At 45.2% G+C, this 27,281-nt stretch overlaps 1 protein-coding gene and 1 long non-coding RNA gene across 4 annotated transcripts in view; one reads left to right on the top strand and one right to left on the bottom strand.

Annotated features, from left to right (window-relative positions):
- LOC137464279 (transcription factor RFX3-like) overlaps window positions 1-27,281 on the top strand; it is a 178,500-nt gene that overhangs the window by 63,517 nt on the left and 87,702 nt on the right. For all 3 annotated transcript variants that reach the window (XM_068175567.1, XM_068175566.1, XM_068175568.1), the window contains exon 4: window positions 19,088-19,337. In XM_068175567.1, the coding sequence (XP_068031668.1) occupies window positions 19,088-19,337 (250 nt within the window). The remainder of the gene's footprint in view (window positions 1-19,087; window positions 19,338-27,281) is intronic.
- Window positions 1-27,281, bottom strand: part of LOC137464284 (uncharacterized) — an 82,913-nt gene that overhangs the window by 30,184 nt on the left and 25,448 nt on the right. The window lies entirely within an intron of this gene.

The raw sequence follows: 27,281 nt of genomic DNA, 5'->3' as shown, positions 1-27,281 counted from the left end.
AACCTGTCTTCAGGGCATAGAAACCTATCCATAAAAATGTACCCACCCCCCAAGCCCAGGCAGCACCCCCAGGACCCTGGACATCTCATCAGCCAGACCAACACTGCTGGATTGATGCTGAAACCAGGACTGGTGATCTCTTTTTTTTCTCTTTCTTTTTCTCTCCCCCTCTTTAATCTTTTCCTTTCTGTCTTTCCTTTCACCCTACCCCTTTATCCAAAACCCACTGCCGTGTGCTTATATAGTAGGTCAGGGATTTCCACGCCAAGTGTGTAATTTACTAAGAAAACTTTCGCATTGTTTGCAGAGCCTGACTTTCGTAATTCCTTTCAAACACAAGCATTTATGAATCTTAGGTGGTCCCTTCCCCTTAAGGGTGGGTCTTCACACCCCTCCCTAATACATCATAAGCTAGTGACTTCCTCCTGCATCTCCTCCACCCAGGAGCATGAGATGCAGTCTTTATAGCCCTCCACCTGGACAGCAGCTTCCCTGATAGGAAGCTCTGCCTAGGTGGCTGCCTCCACTCATTCCAGGCTAGCCTGGCTAGACAGCCAATTCCTGCCTGCTGCAGAGTTCAGCCCTCATCTGGTCTCTACCACCATGATTTCAACAACCTCAAAACACTGCCCAATAAGGTCCTATAATTTCCTGGACACATCAAGCTGCTGGATAGGCTTGCACAGCCAACAGCTATTTGGGGTGACCATTGGGGCTGCAGCATAAGACTGTGTTAGAAGAGCAGGCAGCAGTCCAACAACTAGTAGGATGTGCTGCCTTCCTTATGCACCCTTCTGCTTGAACTGCTGCACAATCTCTTGCACCATTCCTCTCAGGCACTGTTCCCTACAGCACCACACCCTGGTCACTCGCACTTCCTAGGGGCCAGTTACATGTGGATTCCTGTGGTTTGAACTGTCTGCACCAACAACAGGAACCACCCAACTCTCTCATGCCCCTCTTATGAGACCTGTTGACTGCTCTCCAGTCCCTACACACGCACACAGCCCAAGGGTATTGGGGGCCCAGAAAGCTCCTCAAACACCCTTCAAGACTTTATAAGCATCACACTCTTCTCAGCACACAGCAAATACTACTTCTGCCACTACTGCCATTGCTGCTGCTGGCATTGGCTTCTCATGGTTTGAACTGGCTGGGGAACAGCCACCACCACCCAAGCAAATGGAGCTCCAAACTGAAATCAAACACAAAAAAAAAGTACATAGAAGGTGGAAGCAGGGACAGACTTCTTGGGACAAAGATATTGCCCACACATATATCAAGAAAGCTCTGAAGATGGTCTACTGCACACCCCCCCCACTCCCCCTGCCCAGCTCAAAGGGGGTAGAAGAATATCTGCACTAGTTTTATACTTTTTTTGGGCAATAGTGAAGGCTTTGTGAATCTTAAAGATTCCTTACTGAAAGGCACTGAAGGATCCATTTGCCATCCACAAAAGAACCAGAGGCTGCTGATGTGTTAGAAACCAACAGAGACACACCTGTGAAATGCGACAAAGGAATTAGGTTGTGTTCCTCTAAAAAGCTGACAAGGTCAATAGGCCCACTAAAGTGCCTCCGTAGCAATGCATGCAGCATGGGTAACAGACAGGAAAAGATGGAAGCCACTGTGCACCTGGAAAGGTATGATTTAATTGCTACCACTGAGATTTGGTAGGACAAATTGCATGACTGGAGCACTTCAATCAATGGCTATAAACTCTTCAGAAAGCACAGGCAAGGAAGAAGGGATGGAGGGGTTACCTTCTATGTAAAAAAATGGATTGACTGGAGAGAGCTGTCTTTGAAAACCAGTGCTGAATGGGTTGAGACCATTTGGGTAAAAATAAGGGAAAAGCCAACAAAGGAAACCTTATGGTTGATGTTTGCTACAGGCTGCCCGATCAAGGTGAGGATGTCAATTAAGCATTTTTACTTCAACTGCAGGAAGAATCATACTCACAGGCTCTGATCCTCCTGGAGGACTTCAACCACCCTGACACCAGCAATCACTCTTCTCATAACCTGAACCTCAAGGTCTGTATCCAAGACAGGGGGGAAGCAGTCCCTCCCATCATAGGAGAAGATCAGATTTGTGACCACCTAAGAAACCTGAGTATACATAAATCCACGGGACCACACAAGATGAATGCCAGGGTCCTGAGGGAATTTGCTGATGTGGTTGCTAAGCCATTCTCCATTGTATTTGAGAAGTTATGGCAGTCAGACCACATCCCCGATGACTGGAACTAAGGAAACATTGTGCCCATTAAAAAAAAATGTTAAAAGGACCACCCTGGGAACTACCAACCAGTAAACCTCACCTCCATGCCCAGTAAGATCATGAGACAGATCCTCCTTGAAGATATATTGAGGCATACAGATGACAGGGAGGAGATTAGCACATGACTTCACTAAAGGCATGTCGCCGTTGAGCAAGACGGGAACAGAATGACTCCAAATTAGAATGCAAAGAGTATGAACACTTCTCATTTATTTCAAATGCACCGCTCTATATATAGAGAACATCGTGCGGATTAATTTCATTGGTCTTAGAGTAAAAACATCTCACACCACTGGTGTGCAGTGAATGACGCACGGTAGCAGAACATATCTATAAACAATGTGAACAAGAAGAGAGATTAGAGAATTATTTACATTCTTTCCCAACTGTTTCCCAGGCTCTCGCCTGGTTAGAAAACCCTCTCTTTTTCTCCCTGACTGAACTGAGACTATCCATAAAGGCAAATTGTGCATGATCATTTTAGTGGTCTTCTACAATGGAGTGACTGCATCAGTGGAAAAAGGAAGAGCTACAGATGTCATCTACCTGGACTTCTGTAAGGCCTTTCAAACGGTCCCCCAAAACATTCTGACCACTAAATTGGGGAGATATGGGGACTGTTAGATGGATAAGCAATTTGCTGGATGGCCATGTCCAAAGACTTACAGTCAATAGTGCAGTGTTCAGGTGGAAACCAGTGACAAATGGTGTCTGTCAGGGGTCAATATTGAGACCAATACTGTTTAATATCTTCATCAATGGCATAGTGAGTTTGAGTGCACCCTCAGCAAGTTTGCAGATGACACCAAGCTGATTGGTACAGTTGACATCCCTTCCCTTTGTGTTCCTCTAAAAAGTTGACAAGGTCAATAAGCTCACTAAAGTGCCTCTGTAGCAATGCATGCAGCATGGGTAACAGACAGGAAAAGGGAAGGAATGGGATGCTATCCAGAGGGATCTTGACAGGCTAGAGAGAACCTCATGCATGCAAACCTCATGAAGTTCACCAAGGCCAAGTGCAAAGTCCTGCACCTAGATCAGGGCAATCCCCAGTATCAATACAGACTGGAGATGAATAGATTGAGAGCAGCCCTGAAGAGAAGGACTTGGGGATATACTGGTAAATTAAAAATTTGCCATGGGCTGGCGTTTGCAGCCCAGAAAACCAATCACATCCTGGGCTGTATAAAAGGCAGCGTGGCCAGCAGTTTGAGGGAGGTGAAATCTCCCCCTCTCCTTCACTCTCATGAGACCCCCACTATTCTGTTACAGGAAGTCCAGAGGAGAGCCACAAAAATGATTAGAGGGTTGGAACACCTCTCATAAGAGGAAAGATTATGAGAGTTGTTGTTGTTCAGCCTAGAGAAGAGAAGGCTCTGGGGAGACCTTATTGCAGCCTTTCAATATATAAAGGGGGCAGAGAGGCACTTTTTGCCAGAGCTTGTACTGACAGGACAAGGGGCAATAGTTTTAAACTGAAAGAGGCAATGTTTACATTTAGATTTAGGGATCAGGAGCATAGCTGAAATGCTTGTACACCAATTCACTCAGTATGAGAAACAAACAGGATGAATATGTTGTAGTGGGTTGACTTTGGCTGAATGCCAGGGGTCCTATTTGGGGTCCTATTTTTAGCTTTATCAGAGGCTCTCTGGATGTTCTGGACCCTAAATTAAAAAGCCCCTGACACCTCTAATCTTCCTGGAAGATTTTCTCATCTTTCATTCTCTTATGGCACTCTCTCTTAAAATGCCCTTTCTTTTTGCAACAGAAGCACTCCGGTGTTGTAAAATGCAGGCGAACCCAATGGGAAGAATGATGATGTCCAACTCCATTTCAGAAAGCTGAATGATTTCTTTATTATAATTATGCTATAATACATTAATATACTATATAAAGGAGGATACTAAAACTACATGCTGCTTTCTCTAACTACCATATCTAACTACTAACAACTCGTGACCCTGTTCGCCAGAGTCCAGACACAGGTGGATCTGATTTGCCACCAGACTCAAACAATTCTCACCAGAATCCAATCAAGCAATCACCCAGGTAAACAATTCTCCAAGCACATTCCATATAGGAAAAACAAGGAGCAGAAATAGAACTTGTTTTCTCTTTCTTTCTCTCTGTGCACCTTTATGAAAAATCCTGAGAGAGAGAAATGTGCTTGCCACATATCACCCTTTCTGTATAAATAAATAATAAAATAAAATAAAAACTGCATTTGCAATTCTTCTGCAGGGCCCTTGCAAAAGAGAGCAAACACATCTCAAGAGGTTTCCTTATCAATTTGCTTGTTATCAATCAGAAGCCAAATCAGATACAGATGTGGAATGTTCAGAGAGATCCTTTACCTGCAAAACATCTATAAAATGTCTAAAACAAAGCTTACAATATAAAAGCCCAAAAACAATGAAAAGAATGCTCAAGGTTCAAAGTCCAAACAGCTGAGTCTCAGGAGAAGGTGTCCACTGACTGGAGAAGCACCCATCTCCTAGCGGCCACGTCCATTCGTTTGCAAATTAAGTCCTTTTCTCCCTGCTGCCAGCTGTGGTTTCGAAATACTGTGAAGCAAGCTTCCCGTCCCCGGCTGGGGAGCTTAAAAAAACTTACAGGAATATTTCTTACCAATATAACATATTTCATACATCTATTTCTCACAAGCACGAATTATCTAAAATACACATAACACCTGGCATTCCCCTAATACCTTGCTAATGTTCTGTCCCTTTGGTTCCACCTTCCGCACGCCTCGTATTACCTTATTCCTTAGTTCTATCATTTTTTGTCTGCCTTCCTCTGTCTGGGCGTTCCACATCGGTCTCTGGTCGGGCCATCTCTCTTCTCCCCGCCCTCCCTGGGGGTTTCTACATTCCCAATCTCGTATCACAGCTTGCATTATCATTTCTGTTCCTCGGTGTTGAACGATGACCTTAGTATAATAGTAATATCATTGTATGAGTAAATGCTAGTTCCCAGGAATTCATTCAATCTATCTGCTACTCCTACTGGCTCGTCCAGCAGCCTTCCCATTTCTTTCTTAAAGGCTCTTAGGTCCCCGCTATTAATTGGTATGTTTACATACCCGGTGACTCCTGGGGCGGTTGGCACTTCTCTTAAGGGGAGGAGATTATGCTTATCTTCCTCGCTCCCACTATCATCATGATTTACCTTTCTTGTTTTGTGCCACATCCTGATGGCTAGGGGAGAACTGGTTTCCGAGGTGGGAAGGGTTTGCCCTCTGTTTTCTGCCGCCTGTGGTGGGGGTGGGGGCTGGGAATACCCCGAAGCCTGCCCTGGTAAGAGCGGGACATCTGGAGGCTGTATAAGAAGCGGGGGTGCCTGTGCTTGTATGGTTTGGTGTGGAGGACCCGTGGGTGATGACAAAGGGGCCTGAGCTTGCACAGGCTGAGATGGAGGGGTTAGATACGGGGGCGGGAAGTTATCTAAAGGTTCCCATGCTTCGCTCTGGGTCATAGTACCCTTGTAAGTTTTGATTGGGAATAACTCTGTGCTAGTGTATTCCCATAATCTGGCATAGTCCCTTTCTTTTTCATCCCACGAATTCTTACTATACACTTGGTCCTGTAACGCTTGGCAAGTCCATCTTTTGAAGGTGCCAAACACAGGCCAAACTAGATGCTTTCTGATTTCCTTCCCCCCCCCCCCCCCCCCATATTTCTACGCAGTAATGAGTCTTTTTCTCCTTAGATTTTCTCCTCCTTTCGGGACAATCCTCCCAATATTCTAACATCCACCCCAACGGGCTGTGTCTGGGAATCTCAGGTAAACCGTTTTCTCGTTCCTTCACGGATTTCTCTTGAGTTTTTCCCTGAGCTTTGCTTTTTCTCTGTCCCATCTTTCTTAAAAGTGTAATAAACTACTTCGCTAGCATCTCCTTACCGTAACTCTGCGCTGAGTTCCAAAAGGGATCCAAAAAAAATTTCTAACTGGTACTGTACCTATGCCTGATTTTTTCAAAGTTATCAGGCTACTAGCCTCACAGCGAACTGATCTGTGGGTTTTTTCGGCTGGTAATGAGCTCTCGATTATTTCTCCTATTTTCCTTCTTGGACTTACCAAGTCCTGGATCAAAAAGGTTTGCCAGTTCCCAAACACTAGAGAACGTACCCTCCCTTTTTGATCCTCCCCATGACCGACCCCTGAACTCCCCGAGTTTCATGCTTGATGCGTGAAAATTAGTTTTACCACGTTACGTTCGTTTCCCCCTTGACTGACCACTTCCCTCGCAGGAGAGTGGAACTGCGATCTTGGGGTCCACACTCGCTCTGTGATAATATCACATCTTACACACGCGCTCGATCACACCTCACTCAACCACGCAATACTCACGGTTCTTTTTCCCGCGTGGGTTCTTCATGCACATAGAATTTTATGAGTGAAAAAAATGTGCCGTGGCTCTGGAGACCCCTCCTGGGTCTGTCCAATTTGCCTGAGAGTTCTGGGCCCATTTTTATCCCTCCTTTGATTGTGGCCCTGGTGTTTAGTTCGAGATCCGATTGGTTCCACGGGGTTTCCCGATCCCGTCAGGCCACTGAAATCAGCGGGGCGCAGCCTGAACGGTGGAGGGTGCCCCGGGATCCCTAAATCGGATCAGGTCACAGTCACCAAGATTGTTATAAGTAAAAATGATCAAGCTGAATCAATAATTAATGAAATAGATTTTTATTTCCCGATCGAGATTTGGTCTTAGCCACAATCAAAAGGGCAGTGCCGAGCCTGAGATCGGCACTGGGTGAACACAGATCCGACCTCTACCGCATCGGATCCCCTCTGTTCAGGAATGCTGTCTCTGCCCAGTCAGTTTTTAGACAGTTTTTTTCGCCAGGGGCAGAGGTTCTCCTATTCTTCTCTTTGCTTCACATATTCATGGGTCTCCTTTTCTCTGTGCTGAGCTGGACAAAGCTGTTTCTGGGAACTGATGAATGATGATGTTGAGTTAGGGGAAGATGAATGCTGATGTTTAGTTAGGGTAACCTGGTATTGAGATGTGTGTTCCTGACAATGCTCCTGACTACTCTGACTATCTTGATCGTAGATATCTCCTGTGTATTCATCGTGAGGTGTCTCCTGGATGTGATTTACTAAAATATGAATATCGATCTAATATCAATATCCAAGTGAGATGGGCAAAACCTTTCTAACAGTTTAAAGTTAGAAAGTGTATGTTTATTGCAATGGCTGGGCAGCACATGGGATAATTCCCTAATGCGCACTGTGAAAATCACAGGTATTATAAAGCCCTTTTATTTACAGAAGTCTCGAATACACAAAATATGAATGCATATTCATATCCCTGTCACTTCCTCTGCTCGGCTTCGTATGCTAATTGGCAAAAAGGCTATTAAGAATGTGTAGTTTCGTTCCCTGAAATGAGTCAGGGGTCCATTTTGGGGAGTGGTCTACAAAATGAAGAAGTAAAAAATGTCTTCCTTGTTCTGACCTTTCTACCTTTTCAATGCATATGTGACAAATGAATCCTTGTATTTTTCCTGTGTTCAATGCATTCCTCAAGTATGGGAAGTCTGCAACTGTTTTTCCGTCCCTGAAATCTGTTTATCACATTCTGTTTTTCATGATAAGAACAGCTACCCAAACATAAAGTTGACAAGGAATAAGTTACTAGATCCTGGATATCTTATCTAAGATCCAGCTACTGTTAACTATGAGCAAAGCCTATTTAGCTACTTCCGCTAACTCAGCAACATCTAATTTAACTATCATGTTAACTTTCCTAAAATTCTTAATTCTTCAAAATTACTGTCTCAGATGGTCCAGGAAAGGGCCCATCTCTGCACAGAGCCACGCTTTTTTGTTTGTAAATGAGGTCTTTCTGCTTGCTGCCATCTGTGGTTTCACAACCTTTCCCCGCTTGTGGTTTAAAACTTTAAGAATTTTTTCGTACAAGCACCATTTATTACATATATATATTTTTCATAAGCATGAATTATTCCATAACATATATTACAGCCCCTTTACTCCACTCTGGTGAGACTGTTTTGGATGGAGTGACAGCTTTAGACAAGCTCTGCCTTAGGCTCAGATTTTTGGCAGCAGCTCTACTTAAGTGACCCTCACCTAAATCACTCTAGCTCCCAAGTTCTTAAGAATGGTCAATTAGGTCTATTGTAAAATGAGTTATTTATTGAATAGATATGAGGTAACAGACAAAAGACCTTAAACAGGGTTACTTACTGCACAGTATAAACTAAAAGAACTACTGGATTACATAAAACAGTGCATGACATAAAGGTAGCTATATTATAGCTAGCAAAGAAATAGTATAGATTAGGAGTCAGTGTAACTTACTACTAAATTGACAATAGTGTACACAGAGTCTTTTCACACAGCTGCCAGGAGAGTAACCCAAAACTCACGGTAGGAGAAAATAGTAGGAGATGGGACTTCGCAGTGTGGGTGAATTCTTCCCACAGCGACTGCAGCCTGTCTCCCTTCTGGTCCGGAGAGAGAGCTCCGAGCTGAGCCCAGCCCCTTACCCCCAGCCAAAATCTCATGGTATCTCTGCCCTTCCCAAGAGAAAAGCCCCTGGCTAAGGGGCTGCAGCCAGCTGCACCCCTTCCGTTCCACCTTGGACACTTCTTTTGTCTCTCTTAAGTACTGGTCATTAATATCTCTTAGCAACAAATGGGAGAAAAATGAAAAAAAAAAAGTCCTAACCTCCCACAAAGATTAACTGGTTAATGAAGCCCAAATGTTTAATAGTTGGAAAGAATTGTGTAAAATTGCTGCTGGTCCTGTGACTTTTCTACTCTCTTCACAAATCCTTTCACAAATTGTAGTTCTATTTTAGCTTTCCCTTCTTTTTCATAATAACACTGTACATATTGCTATCCAGTTTAAAATTTCACTCTGCTGAACTAACTGAATGTCTTAAAATACAAATGAGCTCAGAATTTCAAGCTTCAGACAAAGAATTTCAGTGAATTTTAAATCAAAGCAAAGCATTTATAGGACTCCTGTATATAGGACCCTCTTGGCTGACATTTTTTTGTCATGTTTACATTTTTGTTATAGATGGATAATGAGATGATTGGCTCTCACAATTAAGGGATGAATATTGTGTGAATATGAAGAGAAGCTTTATTGATGCATAGTTATGTTATTGTAATTTGTTGTTTAGATGTCCTCTGTTCTCCCCATAGTCCCCCTTTCCTCCCTTCGAATTGTTGCCATCAGACAGCTTTGGTTATCTAGGACAGGTAGAAAGAAGGCGTGTACATGTGCCCCTTGCATAGGGCAGTAGAGAATGGAAAAACTTGTTGCTGGGGGAGGGCACGTCATGACAAGACCTGACCCTCCAATCAAGTTGCAAGAAAGCAGTCTCCACCAATAAATGGCAAAGAAGAGTTGACTAACAGACTTTGGGAGGGGCCAGGTTTGGCTGATGCACACACCCCCCCCCCCACCACCCCCCCCCCCCGATGCCCCCCCCCCCCCGGGGTATAAAAGGCAAATCATCCATCTCAAAGAGGAGCCATGTGCTAGGAAGCCACGGAGGCTCCCAGGACTGTTTTTCTTTTAGTCCTTTTGTTGTGTTTTTGTTAGGGTTTAATAAACCTTTTTGCCGCTGTGCTCACCCTGAAGCCCCCTGGCTTTGCCTGCCGGGCAGAGGCACGGTCAGCAGTGGGGGACACTCCCCTGTTTCTCGTGGCAGATTCGGGGAGCGGCTAACACAGAGTGCTCTGCTATCTGCCTTGTATGGAGGAGAGGCGGCGTCCGAGAAGGTAATGAGGGAGTCGACTCACGGCCGGGGGAAAAGTCTCAGGTTTAATGCAAGCTCCGGGGAGCAAGTCTCAGGTTTAATGCAAGCTCCCGGGAGCTCTGAATTCCATGTCCTGGCGGCCGCAAGTGGGGCGGAGACAAGGGGGAAGGATGCCCACCACCCAGTAGGGGGATTCGGGGGAGTGGAAGGCAGGAGGACAGACAGAAACACAAACCAGTAGGGGAAGGTTAAGGGAGGGACCCCTGGCCTTCGTCCACTCACTCGATGCCCAAGGTGGAAGATTTTGGGAGGGTGGGATTAGGACCTGCGTGATGGACAAGGCACCAGTTAGGGGTGACATTGGAGGAGGGGCGGGAAAGCTCAGGATGGAACCATTGGGAGAAAATGAGGGGTGAAGGGGCAAACCATTACAGAACTGTTACAAAGATATAAAACCACAATACAACAACTCCTCCTTTTTGTTTTAAAAAGGAAGGAGGAAAAACTTAACAAAGGAAACTAAAGGTTCAGTTTTTTAAAAGTGACCCGACCCAGCTCAAGTGTCCCATCTTTTAAAGAGTCCAGTCAGCCAGTCTGAATCTGCAGTCCTGCTGAGATGGAATGCACTGAGTGGGAGCAGCAGCTGCAGGATGGGGCTTAGCTTGATGTTCATGCTGGCTGAGTCCAGATCAGCGAAATCTGAAAGGAATCTTGTAAACAAAAGACATTAGGATAGAGGGAGGAGTTAGGGATTTAAAGGGTGTGACGTCTCTTCCTCCTCCAGCAAGCACTGGCTACCTGTGCCGTGGTCCCGGACCTGGATACTTTGGGAATATAAGGTTTCACCCACTTGGAGGGGACCCAATTCAAACCTGAGGGGGTGGACACACAAGCATATCCCCTCCCCCAGGTTATCATTTCGTAGGGTCCCTCCCTCCCCCACGTTTCTGGGTTCTTTACCAAGACAGGTGGACAAGCCTTTAGGCTGGTCTGACTACTTTCCAGAAAATGCCTGGCAATAGGTGGATTCAAGTTCTCATATGTGCAGTTTAAGAAATTGATGGTAAACAGTGCTTTGGACAACCGTACTTGAGGGGATTCCACCTTCACTGCCTGTTGCTGTTGATGCAGAACCCTTTTTAGGCTCTGGTGGGTCCTCTCCACCACGGCTTGGCCTGTTGGGGAATAGGGGATGCCAGTTTTGTGCTCTATTCCCCATTGTTGCAGGAAGCTCTGGAATGCCTTGGACTTGTACGCTGGGCTGTTGTCTGTTTTGATGCCTTTGGGGATGCCCAGCATGGAGAAGGCCTGCACCAGGTGTTTTTTGGTGTCAGAAACCTTCTCTCCTGTGTGAGCTGAAGCATAGACTGCACTAGAGAAGGTATCCACTGAGACATGGACATATTTAAATCTGCCAAATGACTGGATGTTGTCACATCCATTTGCCACACCTCACAGCTTTTCAAACCCCTAGGGTTTGTCCCTGAGCTCAGGGAAGGGAGAGAATTTTGTTGTCAGTTGGGACATGTGGCCACAATCGCTCTGGCCTGTTCTCGAGTGATGTGAAATTGTTTAACTAGTACAGGTGCATTTTGATGGAAGAGCTGGTGGCTGATTTTGGCCGGACTGAACACATCTGGAAGTGGCGCTGCGAGGGAAACAGCTCTTCGATTACCCTCGGCGATGAACCCTGGCAGGTCAGTGTGTGACCTGAAATGCATCACGTAAAACAATTGCTCTCGGTGGGAGACTAATTTTACCAGTTTTGAGAGCAACTCATACAATGCAATGTTGGAGACCTCCTGCAAGATTGCATTCTCTGCTCTGGACACTACACCTGCTACATAGGCTGAATCTGTGACCAAATTAAATGGTTCAGAGAACCGCTCAAAAGCTCTGACAACAGCAGCCAACTCAGCTACCTGAGGTGATCCTTCCACCTCGGCAACATCTGCCTCCCACTGCTGAGTCTGAGGATCTTTCCAGGTCAGGACTGACTTGTGAGATGCTCCTGATGCATCTGTAAACACTGTCAGTGCCTTTAGAGGTGTTTTGCTCTGAATGGATTTTAGTGTCAATGTAAGTTGGACATACAAATTGAAAATTTTGTGGGCTGGTCGATGGATTGAAATTTGACCAGTGTAGCTGTCCAATGCAAATTGCAGTGCTTCATTTTCCTGAAGCAGATGTTCTAACATCGCTTTGGATAGATGGCCCGATTCGAATTTTAATGGAATGTGGATGCAGTCAAAGTCCCACCCTGCTAACTCCCTGATCCAGACCCTTGCTTTCCGGATCAGTTCTGCCACCAGCTCTTGTGGCCGTGTCATCCTTTTGGACCTGTTGTGACTGAGGAAGACCCACTCTCTGATTAAGAGTGGGTCCCTCCGGTCCTGGTCCTTCTTCCTTACTTGGGTGACCTCCCATTGGAAGATCACCCTGTGGAGGTGTGGTAGCTTAACAAGAATGATGAATTTGAAGGGCAGGCCTGATTGGTAATGGTGGGCCTGCCTGGCAGACATCATGTCCTGCACTTTCTCCAGTGCGGCCCCCGCTTCCTGGGTAAGAGTCCTAGGAGAACTAGGCTCCTCTCCCCCTTTCAATAAATTGAAATGGGGGCTAGGTCTTCGGTGGAAATACCCAGCCAAGGCCTCACCCAGTTCAAAGAGCCACACAGTTGCTGGACATCAGCTAAAGTCCTGATGTTATTCTTGATGGCTAATTTTTGCGGAGCAATGGTCCACTTCCTGATCTCCAAGCCCAGGTACTTCCAAGGTGGCATCATCTGAAACTTGTCTTCGCAGAGCTTGAACCCTGCAACAACTAAAGAATTGATTGTCAGGTCAAGCACGTAGGTAAGTATGTCTTCATTTGGGGCACACGCTAAGATTTCGTCCATATAATGAAGGATGATGACATCCTTCATGGCTGCACGTACTGGGGACAGCAAGGAAGAGACGTACCACTGGCAAATACATGGCCTGTTTTTCATTCCCTGAGGAAGAACTTTCCAGTGGTATCTCTTCCTTGGGGCTTCTCGGTTAATGGTGGGAACCGAGAATGCAAAGCGTGGGGCATCGTCAGGGTGAAGGGGAATTTGAAAAAAGCAGTTCTTAATGTAAATCATGGCCAAATTCCACTTTTGGGGGAGCATCGTTGGGGATGGCATCCCTGGCTGGAGAGAGCCCATGTCTTCTATTACGCTGTTAATTTGATGGAGATCGTGGAGGAGCTGCCATTCGTCTTTGCCTGGTTTTTAATTACAAAGACGGGAGAATTCCAAGGAGATGTGGTTTCCTGGATATTCCCATTTTTTAGCTGCTCGTCCACAAGCTCCTTGAGCGCTTTTAATTTTTGATTATTGAGCAGCCACCGTTCTACCCAGACTGGAGAATCTGTTTTTCAATTGAGTTTCTGGGTAGCGCGCTTTTCAGTGACCGCTGCCCGAAAAACCTGGGGGGTCTCTGGGATGTCAATTCTGATCCCCCACTGGACCATCAGGTCTCTCCCCCACAAGGGTTCCGTATACTCTAAAACGAATGGGTGTATAGAAACTAATTGCCCATTCGGCCCCTCAATTTGGACGACACTCCTTGACTGTTTTGCTAATTGAATGCCCCCAACACCTTGTACATGTCCAGCCACGTCCTGAAACTCCCAATGTGACGGCCATTCCCGGGAGGGAATGACAGTCACATCTGCCCCTGTATCTAGGAGTCTAACAAAGGTTTTGCACTCCCCCCACTCCCCCGGTGTAACCTGCATGAGATCTTTGGTTTTTTGGCCCCCAGTACCTGAGTCCAGGCGATGGTCCTCTGTCCCTGGCTCCACGAAGGCTCAGGCACTGGGATGGCCTGGGTGATGACTTGGCCTTTAGGCGGGTACACTGGTGGGTAAGTACAATGCAGCCGAAGGATGAGTTTCCCCGGGTTTGATGTCACAAGACCCAGGAAAATGTGAATATCTAAAGGTGTGTATTTGGCGTCCCCAAGGATGACATACTTACTAGGGTTTTTTCCCCAAGTACCAGGTTCTTTGGGGTTCACTGACACGAAATGCCACTTGGTATTACGAAGATGGAGGGGCTGTGTCAGAGCCAACCTGAAAGGCACATTTTGAGAATCAGTGGTTAAAATAGGTCTTGGTTGGTGTGGGTGAGTCAAGTCCGATGAAGAAGCAATGTTAATGTTTGGTTCCCCCTCCTGCCCCCGCAGATGTTTTTGGCCCCACCCCATTTCTATCATCATGCAGGGAGGGACTGCGCTTAGTTTTTAGTTTTTTGATTGCCCTCCTTCAGAGGCAACCTTTTGTTTTTGTTGGGCCTTCCTGAAGTTAAGAAACTGTTGCCTCAATGGGCAGTTGTGCAGTTAATGCCCTGTATTCCTGCAAAGATGACACCGTGGGTCTGCTGGGGGAGGTCTCTTAAATGTCCGTGGAGTGCGTGCTGGCTGGCTGCTGGATGGCAGGTCAGGGAAGTCGACAGCTGCCACCCCCCTCAGTTCCCTCTGTTTGTGGTGTTGATCCGCGGACGTGATTGCGACTTTCCTCGCGCACACTTCTAACATGGACTGCAGGGTCGGTGGTGGGTCGAGTGGCAGGCTAAGGATTGCAGCTTTACACTTTTCGTTGGCATTTTGCCGAGCGATCTCTATAAGGATTCCCTGCTGCACTTCTGGATCTTGTACTTGAAGGTCTACCACCCTGCTAAGTCGCTCAAGGAACTTAAGAAAAGACTCAGAGGGAAACTGAGTTATAAACAGATAATTATCAATGGGGACATCTGGTCGCATCCCAAAAAATGCTTTTTCCGCCGCCTTCACACTCTCCCAGAGAGCCTTCCCTGGTATTTCTGTGTCTTGTTTTTCCCCTCCTCCCATTCCCCGTCCCCACCAAGGTGATCAGTGGTCAGCAACTTGTCCTCATCCACCGATATGTCCTGTGCCCATAGTGTTGTTAAAGCGGACTGTGCTTCCCATACTAAAAACTCCGTTGAGGATAGCAAGCACGAGAAAAGTGTACGGAGACCCGCAGGAGTTAAAACATTTCCCGATAGAGTGGCCTTCAACAGTCCCTTGAAATATTCGCTGTCCCTACCAAAACTTTTTTGAGCTTTGCAGAGCTCTTTTTTGATCTGGTAATCAAGTGGGGACCATTGGGGCCTGGGTGCCTCCCCCCTCTTCCCAGGGATATAGGTGACCGGAGCAGTGGCGAGAGCGGGGATAGAATCGGGGTTCCGGTTCACAGGCCCCTCCCCTGCCCTGGAAGCCCGAGTGTGGGAACTGGGGGAGGGGTCATGGGAACCGTGGGAAAAAAGGATGACGTCAGAGGGGGTGTGGTTAGGACATGGGGAGGAGAGACATGACTGACACATCCCAGAGTGGGTGGAGCTGGGGAGACTGGGGGTGTGGTTTGGGGGGAGATGGGAGGAGCTGGAAGGGAAGGTGGAACACCAGAAAGAAGGGAGGAGTCAGGAGACAGGAAGAGGGTGGTTGATAGGTGGAACGGGTTTAGGGGAGGAGCGGGCAAACGATCATGGGAAGACGACGGCCATGTGGCAGGGCCCACCACGTGGCGTCCACCATCTTGTGCCTCATGGGGAGAAGGAGAGCACATGGCAGGGCCTGCCACGTGGCGTCCGCCATCTTGTGCCTCAGGGGAAACTTCTTCTGAGATACTAAAACTAACAATGGACTTTTGGGATGGGGCTGTACAACGCGGAGAAGTAAGGGGACAGGAAAGGTCCCGAGCAGTCTGGCCAGGACTGCTCAGGCGGGGGTCTCGGGGATTCTGTGGGGAACCAGGGGGACAAAGACACCCCTGCGGCTCTTGCCAGGCTGTTCCCTTTAGAATTCCTGGTTTGGGGCAGATGGGGGAGGTAAAAGGGTTAGGATGGGGAGAACTCGGGTCAAGTTTGCTCCTGTGTGGCTGTTCCTGCATTTCAGAAGAGGCTCTGAAAGTATTTTTAATGTTCATGGCTAGGAAAGCGAACCTAGAAAGGGAGGAATCCCCTAGCCACAACAGCTCACTATGCACTAGATCCCAAAACTCCAAATTATGAATTTGGTCGGCCGAAACATTAGAAAAATGCAGGAACAACCACTGAACAAACTTTTTAACTTCAGTTTTTTTAAACTGAATCCCATTCCTAAAAAGGACACCCACAACTTGGTAATAGACTCCCTTATGCGAAACAGAAAGCCGAGCACCCATTGTGGCTGATGTTAAATCTGTCTCTTAAAAAGACACTTCTCAGGGAAAGAGCAAAAGGAAAAGAGAAATTCCTGCTGCTGGCCGCCTGCTAAAATGTGCTGCGCAGCAAAATACCAGCTACTGTAGTAGCGAAAATCCTCCAGAAAGGGAAAAGGTTCACTCTCTTCCCAGAAACAGGCAGGAAAAAAGAGTACCAGAGAAAAGCAGGCCAAGAAAACTCCCCACGACACCGAGAGGGAGAAAAAAGGAGGGAGAAAAGATACTCACCACTCTGAGGCTGGCAGCAGGAAAGGAAAAATCCTGAGTAGTATCCTCCTCGTGGAACTGACCACGCGGTGCTCTGTGGCTACCAGTTCCTTCCCTAGGAGCGTTACCCACCAAAAAGGGGTTTGCTACTCCTGGGGTAGTTTGACAGTCATGAGATGGAGTCCAAACGCCGCTGCAGAATAAATCCAACAGGATGTCCTGCTGTCTCCTCTGTGGGGTCTGGCGATGTTCTCAGCCCCCACATGGGCGCCAAACTGCCTCTGTGCTCTCTCTGAAGCCCCCTGGCTTCACCTGCTGGGCAGAGGCACGGTCAGCAGTGGGGGACACTCCCCTGTCTCTCGTGGCAGATTGAGGGAGCGGTTAAGACAGAGCGCTTCGCTATCTGCCTTGTATGGAGGAGAGGCAGCATCCGAGAAGGTAATGAGGGAGTCGACTCACGGCTGGGGGAAAAGTCTCAGGTTTAATGCAAACTCCGGGGAGCTCTGAACTCCATGTCCCGGCGGCCGCAAGTGGCCAGGAGGCTTTCGCAATCACCTTAAGTACTGGGGCGGAGACAAGGTGGAAGGATGCTCACCACCCAGTGGGGGGAGTTCCGGGGAGTGGAAGGCAGGAGGACAGACAGAAACACAAACTAGTAGGGGAAGGTTAAGGGAGGGACCCCTGGCCTTCGTCCACTCACTCGATGCCCAAGGTGGAAGATTTTGGGAGGGTGAGATTAGGAGCTGCGTGATGGACAAGGCACCACGGAGGGGTGACATTGGAGGAGAGGCAGGAAAGCTCAGGGTGGAACCACTGGGAGAAAATGAGGGGTGAAGGGGCAAACCATTACAGAACTGTTACAAAGATATAAAAACACACTACAACACCTTTTAAAATTTTTAGAGTGAGCAGTCATTTCTCACAGTTTTGTAATGGACACAGTTGTTGTGGTTTAACCCCAGGCAGGAACTAAGCACCACACAGCTGTTCATTCACTCCTCCCTCCCTGCAGTGGGATGGGGGAGGGAATTGGGAAAAATGGTTTGACAGTTGGACGTGATAATTGTTGAGGTTGACGGTTGGATTTGATGATCCTAAAGGTCTTTTTCAACCTTGATGATTCTATGATTCAGTGATTTTATGAATAGTAAACCTCGTGGGTTGAGAGAAAGAAAGTTTACTAAGATAAAAAAGGAAGATAAAAAAATAGAATATACAAAACAAATTATGCAAAATGCAATGGCTCACCACTTGCTGACTGATGCCCAGCCCATCCCTGAGCTGTGATTCCAGCCCCCTGGCGAACTTCTCCCAGTTTATATGCTGAGCATGACATCATAGAATGTTAAGGGCTGGGAAGAGGGGTCTTAAAGATCATCTAGTCCTAAGTCCCCTGCCATGGGCAGGGACACCACCCACTAGATCAGGTTGCTCAAGGCCTTATCCAACCTGGCCTTGGACACTGCCAGGTTTGGGGCATCTACAACCTCCCTGGACAACCTATTCCAGTGCCTCACCACCCTTACAGTAAAGAATTTCTTTCTTATGTCTAACCTAAATTTCTCTTTCAATTTGTACCCATTACTTCTTGTCCTATCACTACAGTTCCTGATGAAGAGTCCCTCTCCAGCTTCCCTGTAAGTCCCTTCAGGTACTGGAAGGTTACTATGAGGCCTTCACACAACCTTCTCTTCTCCAGGTTGAATAGCCTCAACTTTCTCAGCCTGTATTTGTAGGGGAGGTGTTCCAGTCCTCCTATCAACTTCATGACCTTCCTTCTGGACTTGCTCCAACAGTTCCATGTCCTTCTTATGTTGGGGGCACCAGAATTGTACTCAGTACTCCAGACAGGGTCTCACAAGAGATGAGTAGAGGGGGAGAATCACCTCCTTCAACCTGCTGCCAATTCTTTTGATGCAGCCCAGGATGTGGTTGGCTTCCTGGGCTGTGAGCTCACACATGGAATATCCTTTTTGTCAGTTTGGGTCAGATGTCCTGGCTGTGCCCCCTCCTAGCTTCTTGTGCACCCCCAGCCCTCTTGCTGGCTGGACATGAGAAGCTGAGAAATCCTTGACTTAGTATAAGCACCACATAGCAACAACTAAAACATCAGTGCGTTATCAACATTATTCTCATCCTAAATCCAAAACACAGCACTGTAACAACTTCTAGGAAGAAAATGACTTCTATTCCAGCTGAAAACAGTATACAAAATAAATGTCATATAAATAAAAATCCAGCTTTGACTGGAGGATTTTAAAAGTTAAAACAGTTTTTTAAATTACTGTATAATATATTAATACTTGAATGAGATCTTCCTCTCATATCTTTAATTTTTGTCATACTTTTCTCCACCCATCTTCAGATGGGGCTAAAACCATTTTCTGTTAAGTTTAATGAATACTTATTTTAACAGTGAGTCCAAGTTAATTACTCAGTACTTTGACATATGAAATGTTATTTTGTATAAATGCGGGGTTTTTTTGCCAATCTTGTTAAGTTTGGTTGTAGCAACTGTACACTCTTCTCTACAATGATGTTTCCCTCACTTAAACAATTCAAATAAATAACTACTACTTCTTTTATTTTCTTTTCCTGAAGTCGAACAACTTATCCTTACATGGAAACCCAGATGTATAGCCAAAACACTGGGGGAAATTACTTCGAAGGAAGTTCTGCACAGGCAACTACAGTGGTCTCCTCTCATAGTATGGTGGGCACCGGAGGGATTCAGATGGGTGTTGCAGGAGGACAGCTCATTAGCAACTCAGGAGGGACCTATCTGATTGGCAGTTCAATGGAAAATTCTGGTCATTCAGTGACTCATACAACACGGGCCTCCCCAGCTACAGTAAGTACTTCAGAACTATGTTAAATCTTTGGGGATATTTCTTAATCACTATGATGTTCTGGCATGCTGACATGTTTCTGTAGCAAAAAGCATATTATGTTGGCAGAATCAGTAATACATGACTTTGTCTTGCAAATATTTACATTTAGTTTAACTCTGTACATGTAAATAATATAGTGCTGTCATGGTTTAATCCCAGCTGGCAACTAAGCACCATACAGACACTCACTCTCACCCAGCAGGATGGGGAAGAGAATCAAAAGAATAAAAAGGAGAAAACTCGTAGGTTGACATAAAAACAGTTTATTAATTTTAAAATGGAAACAATAGTGATAATACTGATAGGAATAAAAAAAAAAATAAGGAAAAGAAAAAATACCAGAGAATGCAAATAAAATCCAAGAAAGACAAGTGATGCAAATGAAAGCAATTGCTCACCAACTGACTGAGCCAGTCCAGCTGCTTAGTCAGTCCCCAAGCAATGGCCCCCCTGCCAATGTCTTCCCTAGTTTTATTGCTGAGCGTGACATCATATGGTATGGAATATCCCTTTGGTCAGTTAGGGTTAGCTGTCCCAGCTGTGTTCCCTCCCAGCTATTTGTCTACCCCCAGCCTACTCACTGGTGGGGCAGTGTGAGAAGCAGAAAAGGCCTTGACTCTGTGTAAGTGCTGCTCAGCAATGACTAAAACATCCCTGTGTTATCAACACTGTTTTCAGCACAAATCCAAAACACAGCCCCATACCAGCTACTGTGAAGAAAATTAACTCTATCCCAGCCAAAACCGGTGCAGTTCACTGGGGATGCTTGTATGCATAAGAATGTGGATGAGACTGAAAATCTTGCTACAACCTCCTTTCAGGTAGTTGTAGAGAGTGATAAGGTCTCCCCTGAGCCTCCTCTTCTCTAGGCTAAACAACCCCAGCTCCTTCAGCTCCACTCCTCATATGACTTACTCTCCAGACCCTTCACCAGCTTCCTCGTCCTCCTTGTCCTTCCTCAATGTCTTTCTTGTCATAAGGGGCCCAAAACCAATCACAGTATGGGCAGGGACATCTTACACTAGATCTGGGTGCTCAAAGACCTGATCATTCTGACCTTGAACACTCCCAGGTATGGAGCATCCACAACTTCTCTGTGCAATCTGTTTCAGTGTCTCACCACCCTCATTGTAAACACTTTCTTATGTCTAATTAAAACCTACCCTCTTTCAGTGTTTACCCCTTGTCCTACTGCTACAGGCCCTACTAGAAATTTTGTCCCTGTCTTTCTTATAAGCTCTCTAAGTATTGAAAGACTACCTAGAGCCTTCTCTTCTCCAGGCTGAAAATCCCCAACTCTCTCAGTCTTTCCTCATAGGAGAGGTGTTCCAGCCCTCAAATCATCTTTGTGTCCTTCCTCTGGAACCACTCTAACAAGTTTTTCTTGTGCTGGGCACCTCAGAGCTGAATGCAGTACTCTAAGTGGGGTCTCACAGGAGCGAAATAGGGAAGGAGAATTACCCCATTTGACCTTCTGGCCATGCTTCTTTTCATTCAACCCAGGATGTGATTGTCTTTCGGTGCTGCAAATGCACATTGCCAGCTCATGGCCAGTTCTTCGTCCACCAGTGCATCCCCAAGTCCTTCTCCGCAGACCTGCCCTCAATCTGTTAATTCCCTAGTCTGTATTGATACTGGGGATTGCTCTGACACAGGTGCAATACTTTGCACTTGTCCTTGGGGAACTTAATGAGATTTGCATGGGCCCACTCCTCAAGCCTGTCAAGATCCCTCTGGATGCTACATAGCAAAGCAACTGAATCACTCAGTTTGGTGTAATCTGGAATCTTGCTGAGGGTTCACTCAATCCCACTGTGTGTTACATTGATGAAGATATTAAACAGTATTGATCCCAGTATGAACCTCAGAGGGACACCACTAGTCACTGATCTCCATTTGGACATGGAGCCATTGACTGTAATTCTTCAGATGTGGCCATCCAGACAGTCTCTTATCTATCTAACAGTCCATTGATCAAACCCATATCTCTCCAATTTAGTGGCCAGAATGTTTTGGGGGACCATTTCAAAGCCCTTACAGAAGTCCAGGTAGATGACATCCATAACTCTTCCCTTTTCCACTGATGCAGTCACTCTATTGTAGAAGACCACTAGATTAGTCGGACATAATTTGCCTTTGGTGAAGTCATGTTGGCTGTGTCTCTAATCACCTCCTTGTTTTCCATGTTTTGACATATGCAGAATCATGGAATGGATAAGTTGGAAGGGACCACTGGAGGTTGACTTGTCCAACCTATCTGCTCAAGCAAGGGCCCTAGAATACATTATTTAGGATTGTATCCAGACAGTTCTTGAATATCTCCAGGGAAGGAGACTCCACAATCTCTCTGGGCAACCTGTTCCAATGCTCAGTCACCTGCACAGCCTGCACAGTAAAGTTCTTCCTAATGTTCAGTTGGAACTTTCTGTGTTCCAGTTTCTGCCTGTTGATTCTCGTCTTATTGTTTAGCACCACCAAGCAGAGCCTGGCCCCATCCTCTTGGCACCCTCCTTTTAGATACTTATATACATTGGTAAGATCAGCTCAGTCATCTCTTCTCCAAGCTGAACAGGCCCAGCTTCCTGAGCATTTACTCATAAGTAAGTTGCTCCAGTCCTTAAATAATCTTTATAGCCCTCCACTGGACTTGGTCAAGGATCTCCATGTCTCTCTTGTACTGAGGAGCCCAGAACTGGACACAGCACTCCAGGTGAGGCCTCATCAGGGCTGAGTAGAGGGGCAGGATCACCTCCCTCCACCTGCTGGCAATGCTCTTCCTAATGCACCCCAGGATGCCATTTGCCTTCTTGGCCACAAGGGCACTGCTGGCTCATGGGCAGCTTGATGTCCACCAGGATCCCCAAGGTCCTTCTCCGCAGAGCTGCTTTCCAGCAGGTCACCCCCAGCCTGTACTGGTGCCTGGGGTTATTCCTTACCAGGTGCAAGACTGTGCACTTGCCTTTGTTGAATTTCAGACAGTTATTTTCTGCCCATCTCTCCAGTCTGTTGAGATCCTTCTGAATGGCAGCATAGCACTCTGGAGTATCTGCCACTCCTCACAGTTTTGTATGGTCAGCAAACCTGCAGTGAAGGCACTCTATCCCTTCATCCAAGTTATTGATGAATAAGCTAAATAATACTGGACTCAGTACTTTTCAGGACAATGCATTTCATGATTTTACCAGGCTGGAGGTGAGGCTGACTGGTCGGTTGTTTCCAGGGTCCCCCTTTTTACCTTTTTTAAAAATGGGTACAATATTTCCCTTTTTCCTGTCACCAGGGTTGTTTCCTGACTGCCATGACAAATATAATGCAGAATTACTTGGCAACTGTATCAGCCAATTCCCTCAGGACCCTGGCATGCATCTTGTTGGGTCCCATGGACTTGTGTGCACTCAGGTTCCTCTGGTGGTCACAAACTGATCTTCTCCTATGATAGGAGGGACTTCTTTTCTCCAGTTACTGTCTTGAGGTTCGGGGCTTTAGATATGTGGGAAGAGAGATTTTCATTGAAATCTGAGGCAAAAAGAAATGTTGAGTACCTAAGCCTTTTCCATGTCAGTTGTCACCAGTTCTCCTGTGCTATTTATCAGGCTGGAGAAGAGAATGCATTTTCTTTAATCTTTCTTTTCTGGCCAATGTACCTGTAGAAGCCCTTCTCATTCTTCTCATCCCTTGCCAAATTCAGTACCAGCTGTGCCTTAGCTTTCCTGATCCCATCCCTACACATTCGGGCAGCATCCCTATATTGTTTCCATGTTCCCATGTCCCTGTTTCCACAGCCTGTGCATTTCCTTCTCATACTTTAGGTTTGACCAGGAGGTCCTTACTAGGCCAGTCTGGTTTCCTGCCTTCCTTGCCTGATCTCCTGCATGTAGGAATCAAGAGCTCTTGTGCTCTAAGAATAATGTCCTTGAAGAACTGCCGACTCTGTTCAGCTCCTTTATCCCTGAGGACAGTTTCCCAGGGAGTCCCATCCACTAATTCCTTAAACAACTGAAATTTTGCTCTCTTAAAATTCAAAGTCCTGACTCTACTCCTCACCTGGCCCATATCCCTCAAGATTGTGAATTCCACCAGGGCAGGATCACTGCAGCAAGTGTTGCCCCCAGTCTTGAGAACTCTAATTAGTTCTTGACATCTTTAATAATTTAAGGCTCTTGATATATAGGGTTAAACTCATACAAGCAATAGTCAATTGAAACCTAAACAGTTCAGCGTAAACTGTGATATCAAACACACGCTGCTTTAAATTTACTCGAAGATTTAAATAAGCCAGGTAAACTAGAGCAACACACCAGTTCATTTTTTTCTTGTTTTTTTACTTGGTACATTTCACTTTTAATCCTAATTCTACCTGCACCATCATAATATTCTTTTTCATACTTGTATAGACAATTTAAGAGATCACAATAATATGTAGCCAGACCTGCTTCTTAATGTAATACTCATCAAGTGTATTCAAATATTTTGAATTAATCTTGGATAATTTTCACATGAAGACAAATGAACCAGGCATGGGCTTTTTATAACCTCTGACACTTTTGCAATATCAAGATTTAGTTCTGTTTCACTGCTTATAATAACTTCATTTTGTTTTATTCACTGTCACTAATAAAAAAATTACATTTTTGTAACTAGCAAATTAGTTGTAACATTGATAAGATTTTAGCTTTTCCTGATAATTCTATTAATACATTGTAGCAGTTTGAAATGATATCACATGTATCCTACTTGAATGATGAGTCTGGGTGGGTTACTGATGGTTAATGTCAGAGGACTAGCAGCTACAGCAAAGACAAATTAGAAAATTATCTCCTCTATGAATAATAGAATTTGAATCACCCTGCACTTTTTACTATATGTAAATATTTTAAGGATTGTTCTGATAAAATTTGCATTGTAATATCAATGTTTCCTAATGTCAAAACTTTCAAAATGTGTATTTAGTTATTAAATTAAAAAATGTATTATGCTTGTCAGCCTGGAAGGAACTCCCATCTATTAGTTGTTTTTTCTCGCAAGCATTAGGGTTGATCTGCAATCACTGTTATTCATCAGTCATCACTATCCATAGGAACTATTGACTCAGAAATGTATCCTATTTCAGTCATGCTTGTGCGCATCAAAAGGTACATGGAAATAAAAACAAAGCCAATATTAATTAATTAATTAGTTAATACTTCTGAATTCATTAATGAATACTCCTGGTTCTAAATACAGTGTGCTAAACATTCTCCTGACAGAAAAGAAAGCATGGCACCTTTCTAAAATAAACCATTTCATAATGGAGTGGGAGAAAAAGAATAAAAGCCACAAATAAGGAGGGCCAATAGTAATGTCAAATCCTGATAGTATAGTTTTGGAGGAAGTATAGTTCTTTTAAGAGAAAAAAATATAAAATTGTGTAAGCTTCCATAGCCTTATTTTAAGCTGGAGTAGTTGTGATTTGGAAAGCAGTTTGAAATAAGATTTTATTTATTCAAACAGCCAACCTCTTTCTAGGTAAAGGAAGTTTTTTCCTTTTTTCCTCACCCCTCTGGTAATTGGCAGAACAGTTTTTATAGCTGAATTCATCCTAAAATGAACAAACTGCTTCAGATTTAAAAATCAGAGATATATGGATCTTTATGTTATATTGGAAAATTAAATCACCTAGTCTGACCTTTTAATCATACAGGCCTGACATTTTTATTCAAATCTTCTTCTGAACACAGTGACTTGTTTGGTGAAAAAGGCATTCAGTCTAGGTTTCCAAACACAAGAAGGTGAATAATCTGTTTAATCAGTCAGTCAAATGTTCAAGTATTATCACTGTTAAAAATGTTGGTCAATTATGAATTAACTAGTGGGGTGGAAGTTTAGAGGATTTGGGGGGTCTTGTACTCTCAATAACTTCTGTCCCCCAAGACTCTGCCTCCTGATTCGTTCTGCTCCATATCTGTGAAGCATCATGTCTTTTCCCTTCCCAGGAAAAGAGAGAAGTTTTAGTGTTGCACAGTAGATAGAATTACATATGTCCTACTCTGCCCCTGGGAGCCCCATACAGCCCCCACTGGATTTCCAGAAAATCCCCATGAGACTAAGGTCAGACACACTTGCACCATTTACATTCTGGCCTCATATGCTTATATTGCTCATTTCTCTCTAGCTTTCAGCCATTATCTTTTGTTGTGTTAAAAATTTTAAATTGCATTTTAAAATTAAATTTAAAAAGCCCTGTAGCATCTAGTATTTTGTTTCTAGTTTTGCCTCTTAATGTATTTATTCAGTAGATCACATACTTATATCAGCATGCTATATTTAGTGTATTCATTACTAACAAATTGTTTCTGAATCAGCTTTGTGGTGGGTTGGCCTAGCCACCAGGTGCCCACCAAGCCACTCTCGATCCCACTCCTCAACAGTGTTTTGCCTCTGACCATAACTGGTGAGTGATCTCCCTGTCTTTATTTCAACTCATAAGCTTTTTGTCATATTTTTCCCCCTGTCTGGCTGAGGAGGAGTATTAGAACAGCTTGGTGGGCACCTGGAGGCCAGCCAAGGTCAACCCACCACACTTTCAAAGGCAAATCAGATTTGACTTGGTGAAATTATTTTCATTTATTGCCAATTAAACAGAGCAGGATAATGAGAAATAAGAACAAATCTAAAAACACTTTCCACCCACCCCTCCCTTCTCCCCAGGCTCATCTTCATACCCAACTTTTCTACTTCCTCCCTCAGAGCAGCACAAGGGGACAGGGAATGGGGGTTGCCATAACATATGAAGAAAGTTCATAACACTTTGTTTCTGCATTTTCTTTCTCATCATATTCTTGTCCTGCTCTAGCATGGGGCCCCACCCACAGGAGACAGTCCTTTGTGAACTTCTCTAATGTGAGCATTCCCACTGGCTGCAGTTCTTCACAAACTGCTCCAGAGTGTTTTTTTTTTTTTCCATGGAGTGAAGTCCCTAAGGAATGGACTGCTCTAGCATGGGTCCCCCACAGGGTCACAGGTCCTGCCAACAAGCCTGCTTCAGCATGGGCTCCTCTCCAAAGGCCACCATTCCTGCCAGGAGCTTCCTTTAGGGCACATCCACCTTGTCCATTGTGGGGTCCTCCATGGGTTGCAGGTGAATATCTGCTCCACTGTTAACCTTCATGGGCTGCAGGGAAATCTCTGTTCAGATGCCTGGAGCACTTGCTCCCTGTGGCAGCAGCTCTCTGGCCACAGAGAGCAACACATAACTTTCCCAGGCCTTTCTGGGGAAGGCTGTGAGAAGATCAGGGAAAAGAATGAGAAACAATTACCATTTTAGCTTGCTGCACCTGTTATTGTGAACATGTAGAATGTGTTATGGAGATTTGTTTACCAAAGGGTGGTTTCTTAATTAGCCAAGGGTGATGGTGTTATGATTGGAGGACCAATTAAGTCCCGGTGTATTGTAACTGTCTATAAAAGCAATAAGTTTCTTAATTAATATATATATATAATAAAAAAAGATTAATCAGCCCTCTGTAAATCATGGAGTCAATACTAATTATTACCCAGCCGGGGGCCCGTTACAGCAACAGCTCCCCTCTTCCTTTACCGATCTTAGTGGCTGCATAATTTTATTTCTCACATATTCTCACTTCTAGCTGCCATTGTGAAGTTTTTTTTATCCCTTCTTAAATATGTTTGCACAGGGGCTCTAGCAACATCACTGGACCAGATTTGGCCAGTGGCGGGTCTGTCTTGGAGCTGGCTGGAACTATCTCTGACATGAGAACAGCTTCTAGCGTCTTCTCTCAGAAGCCATCCCTGCACTGCCAGGTCTAACAAAACCTTGCCACATAAACCCAATACACTCGTATGGAAAACTATTCTCATTATTAAAAAATTGGTCAAAGGAACACAATGATATTTTGTTTCTGAGG

This window comes from Anomalospiza imberbis, chromosome W, assembly GCF_031753505.1.
Source record: "Anomalospiza imberbis isolate Cuckoo-Finch-1a 21T00152 chromosome W, ASM3175350v1, whole genome shotgun sequence".
NCBI lineage: Eukaryota > Metazoa > Chordata > Aves > Passeriformes > Viduidae > Anomalospiza > Anomalospiza imberbis.
This window is presented reverse-complemented; position numbering and strand designations above follow the sequence as displayed.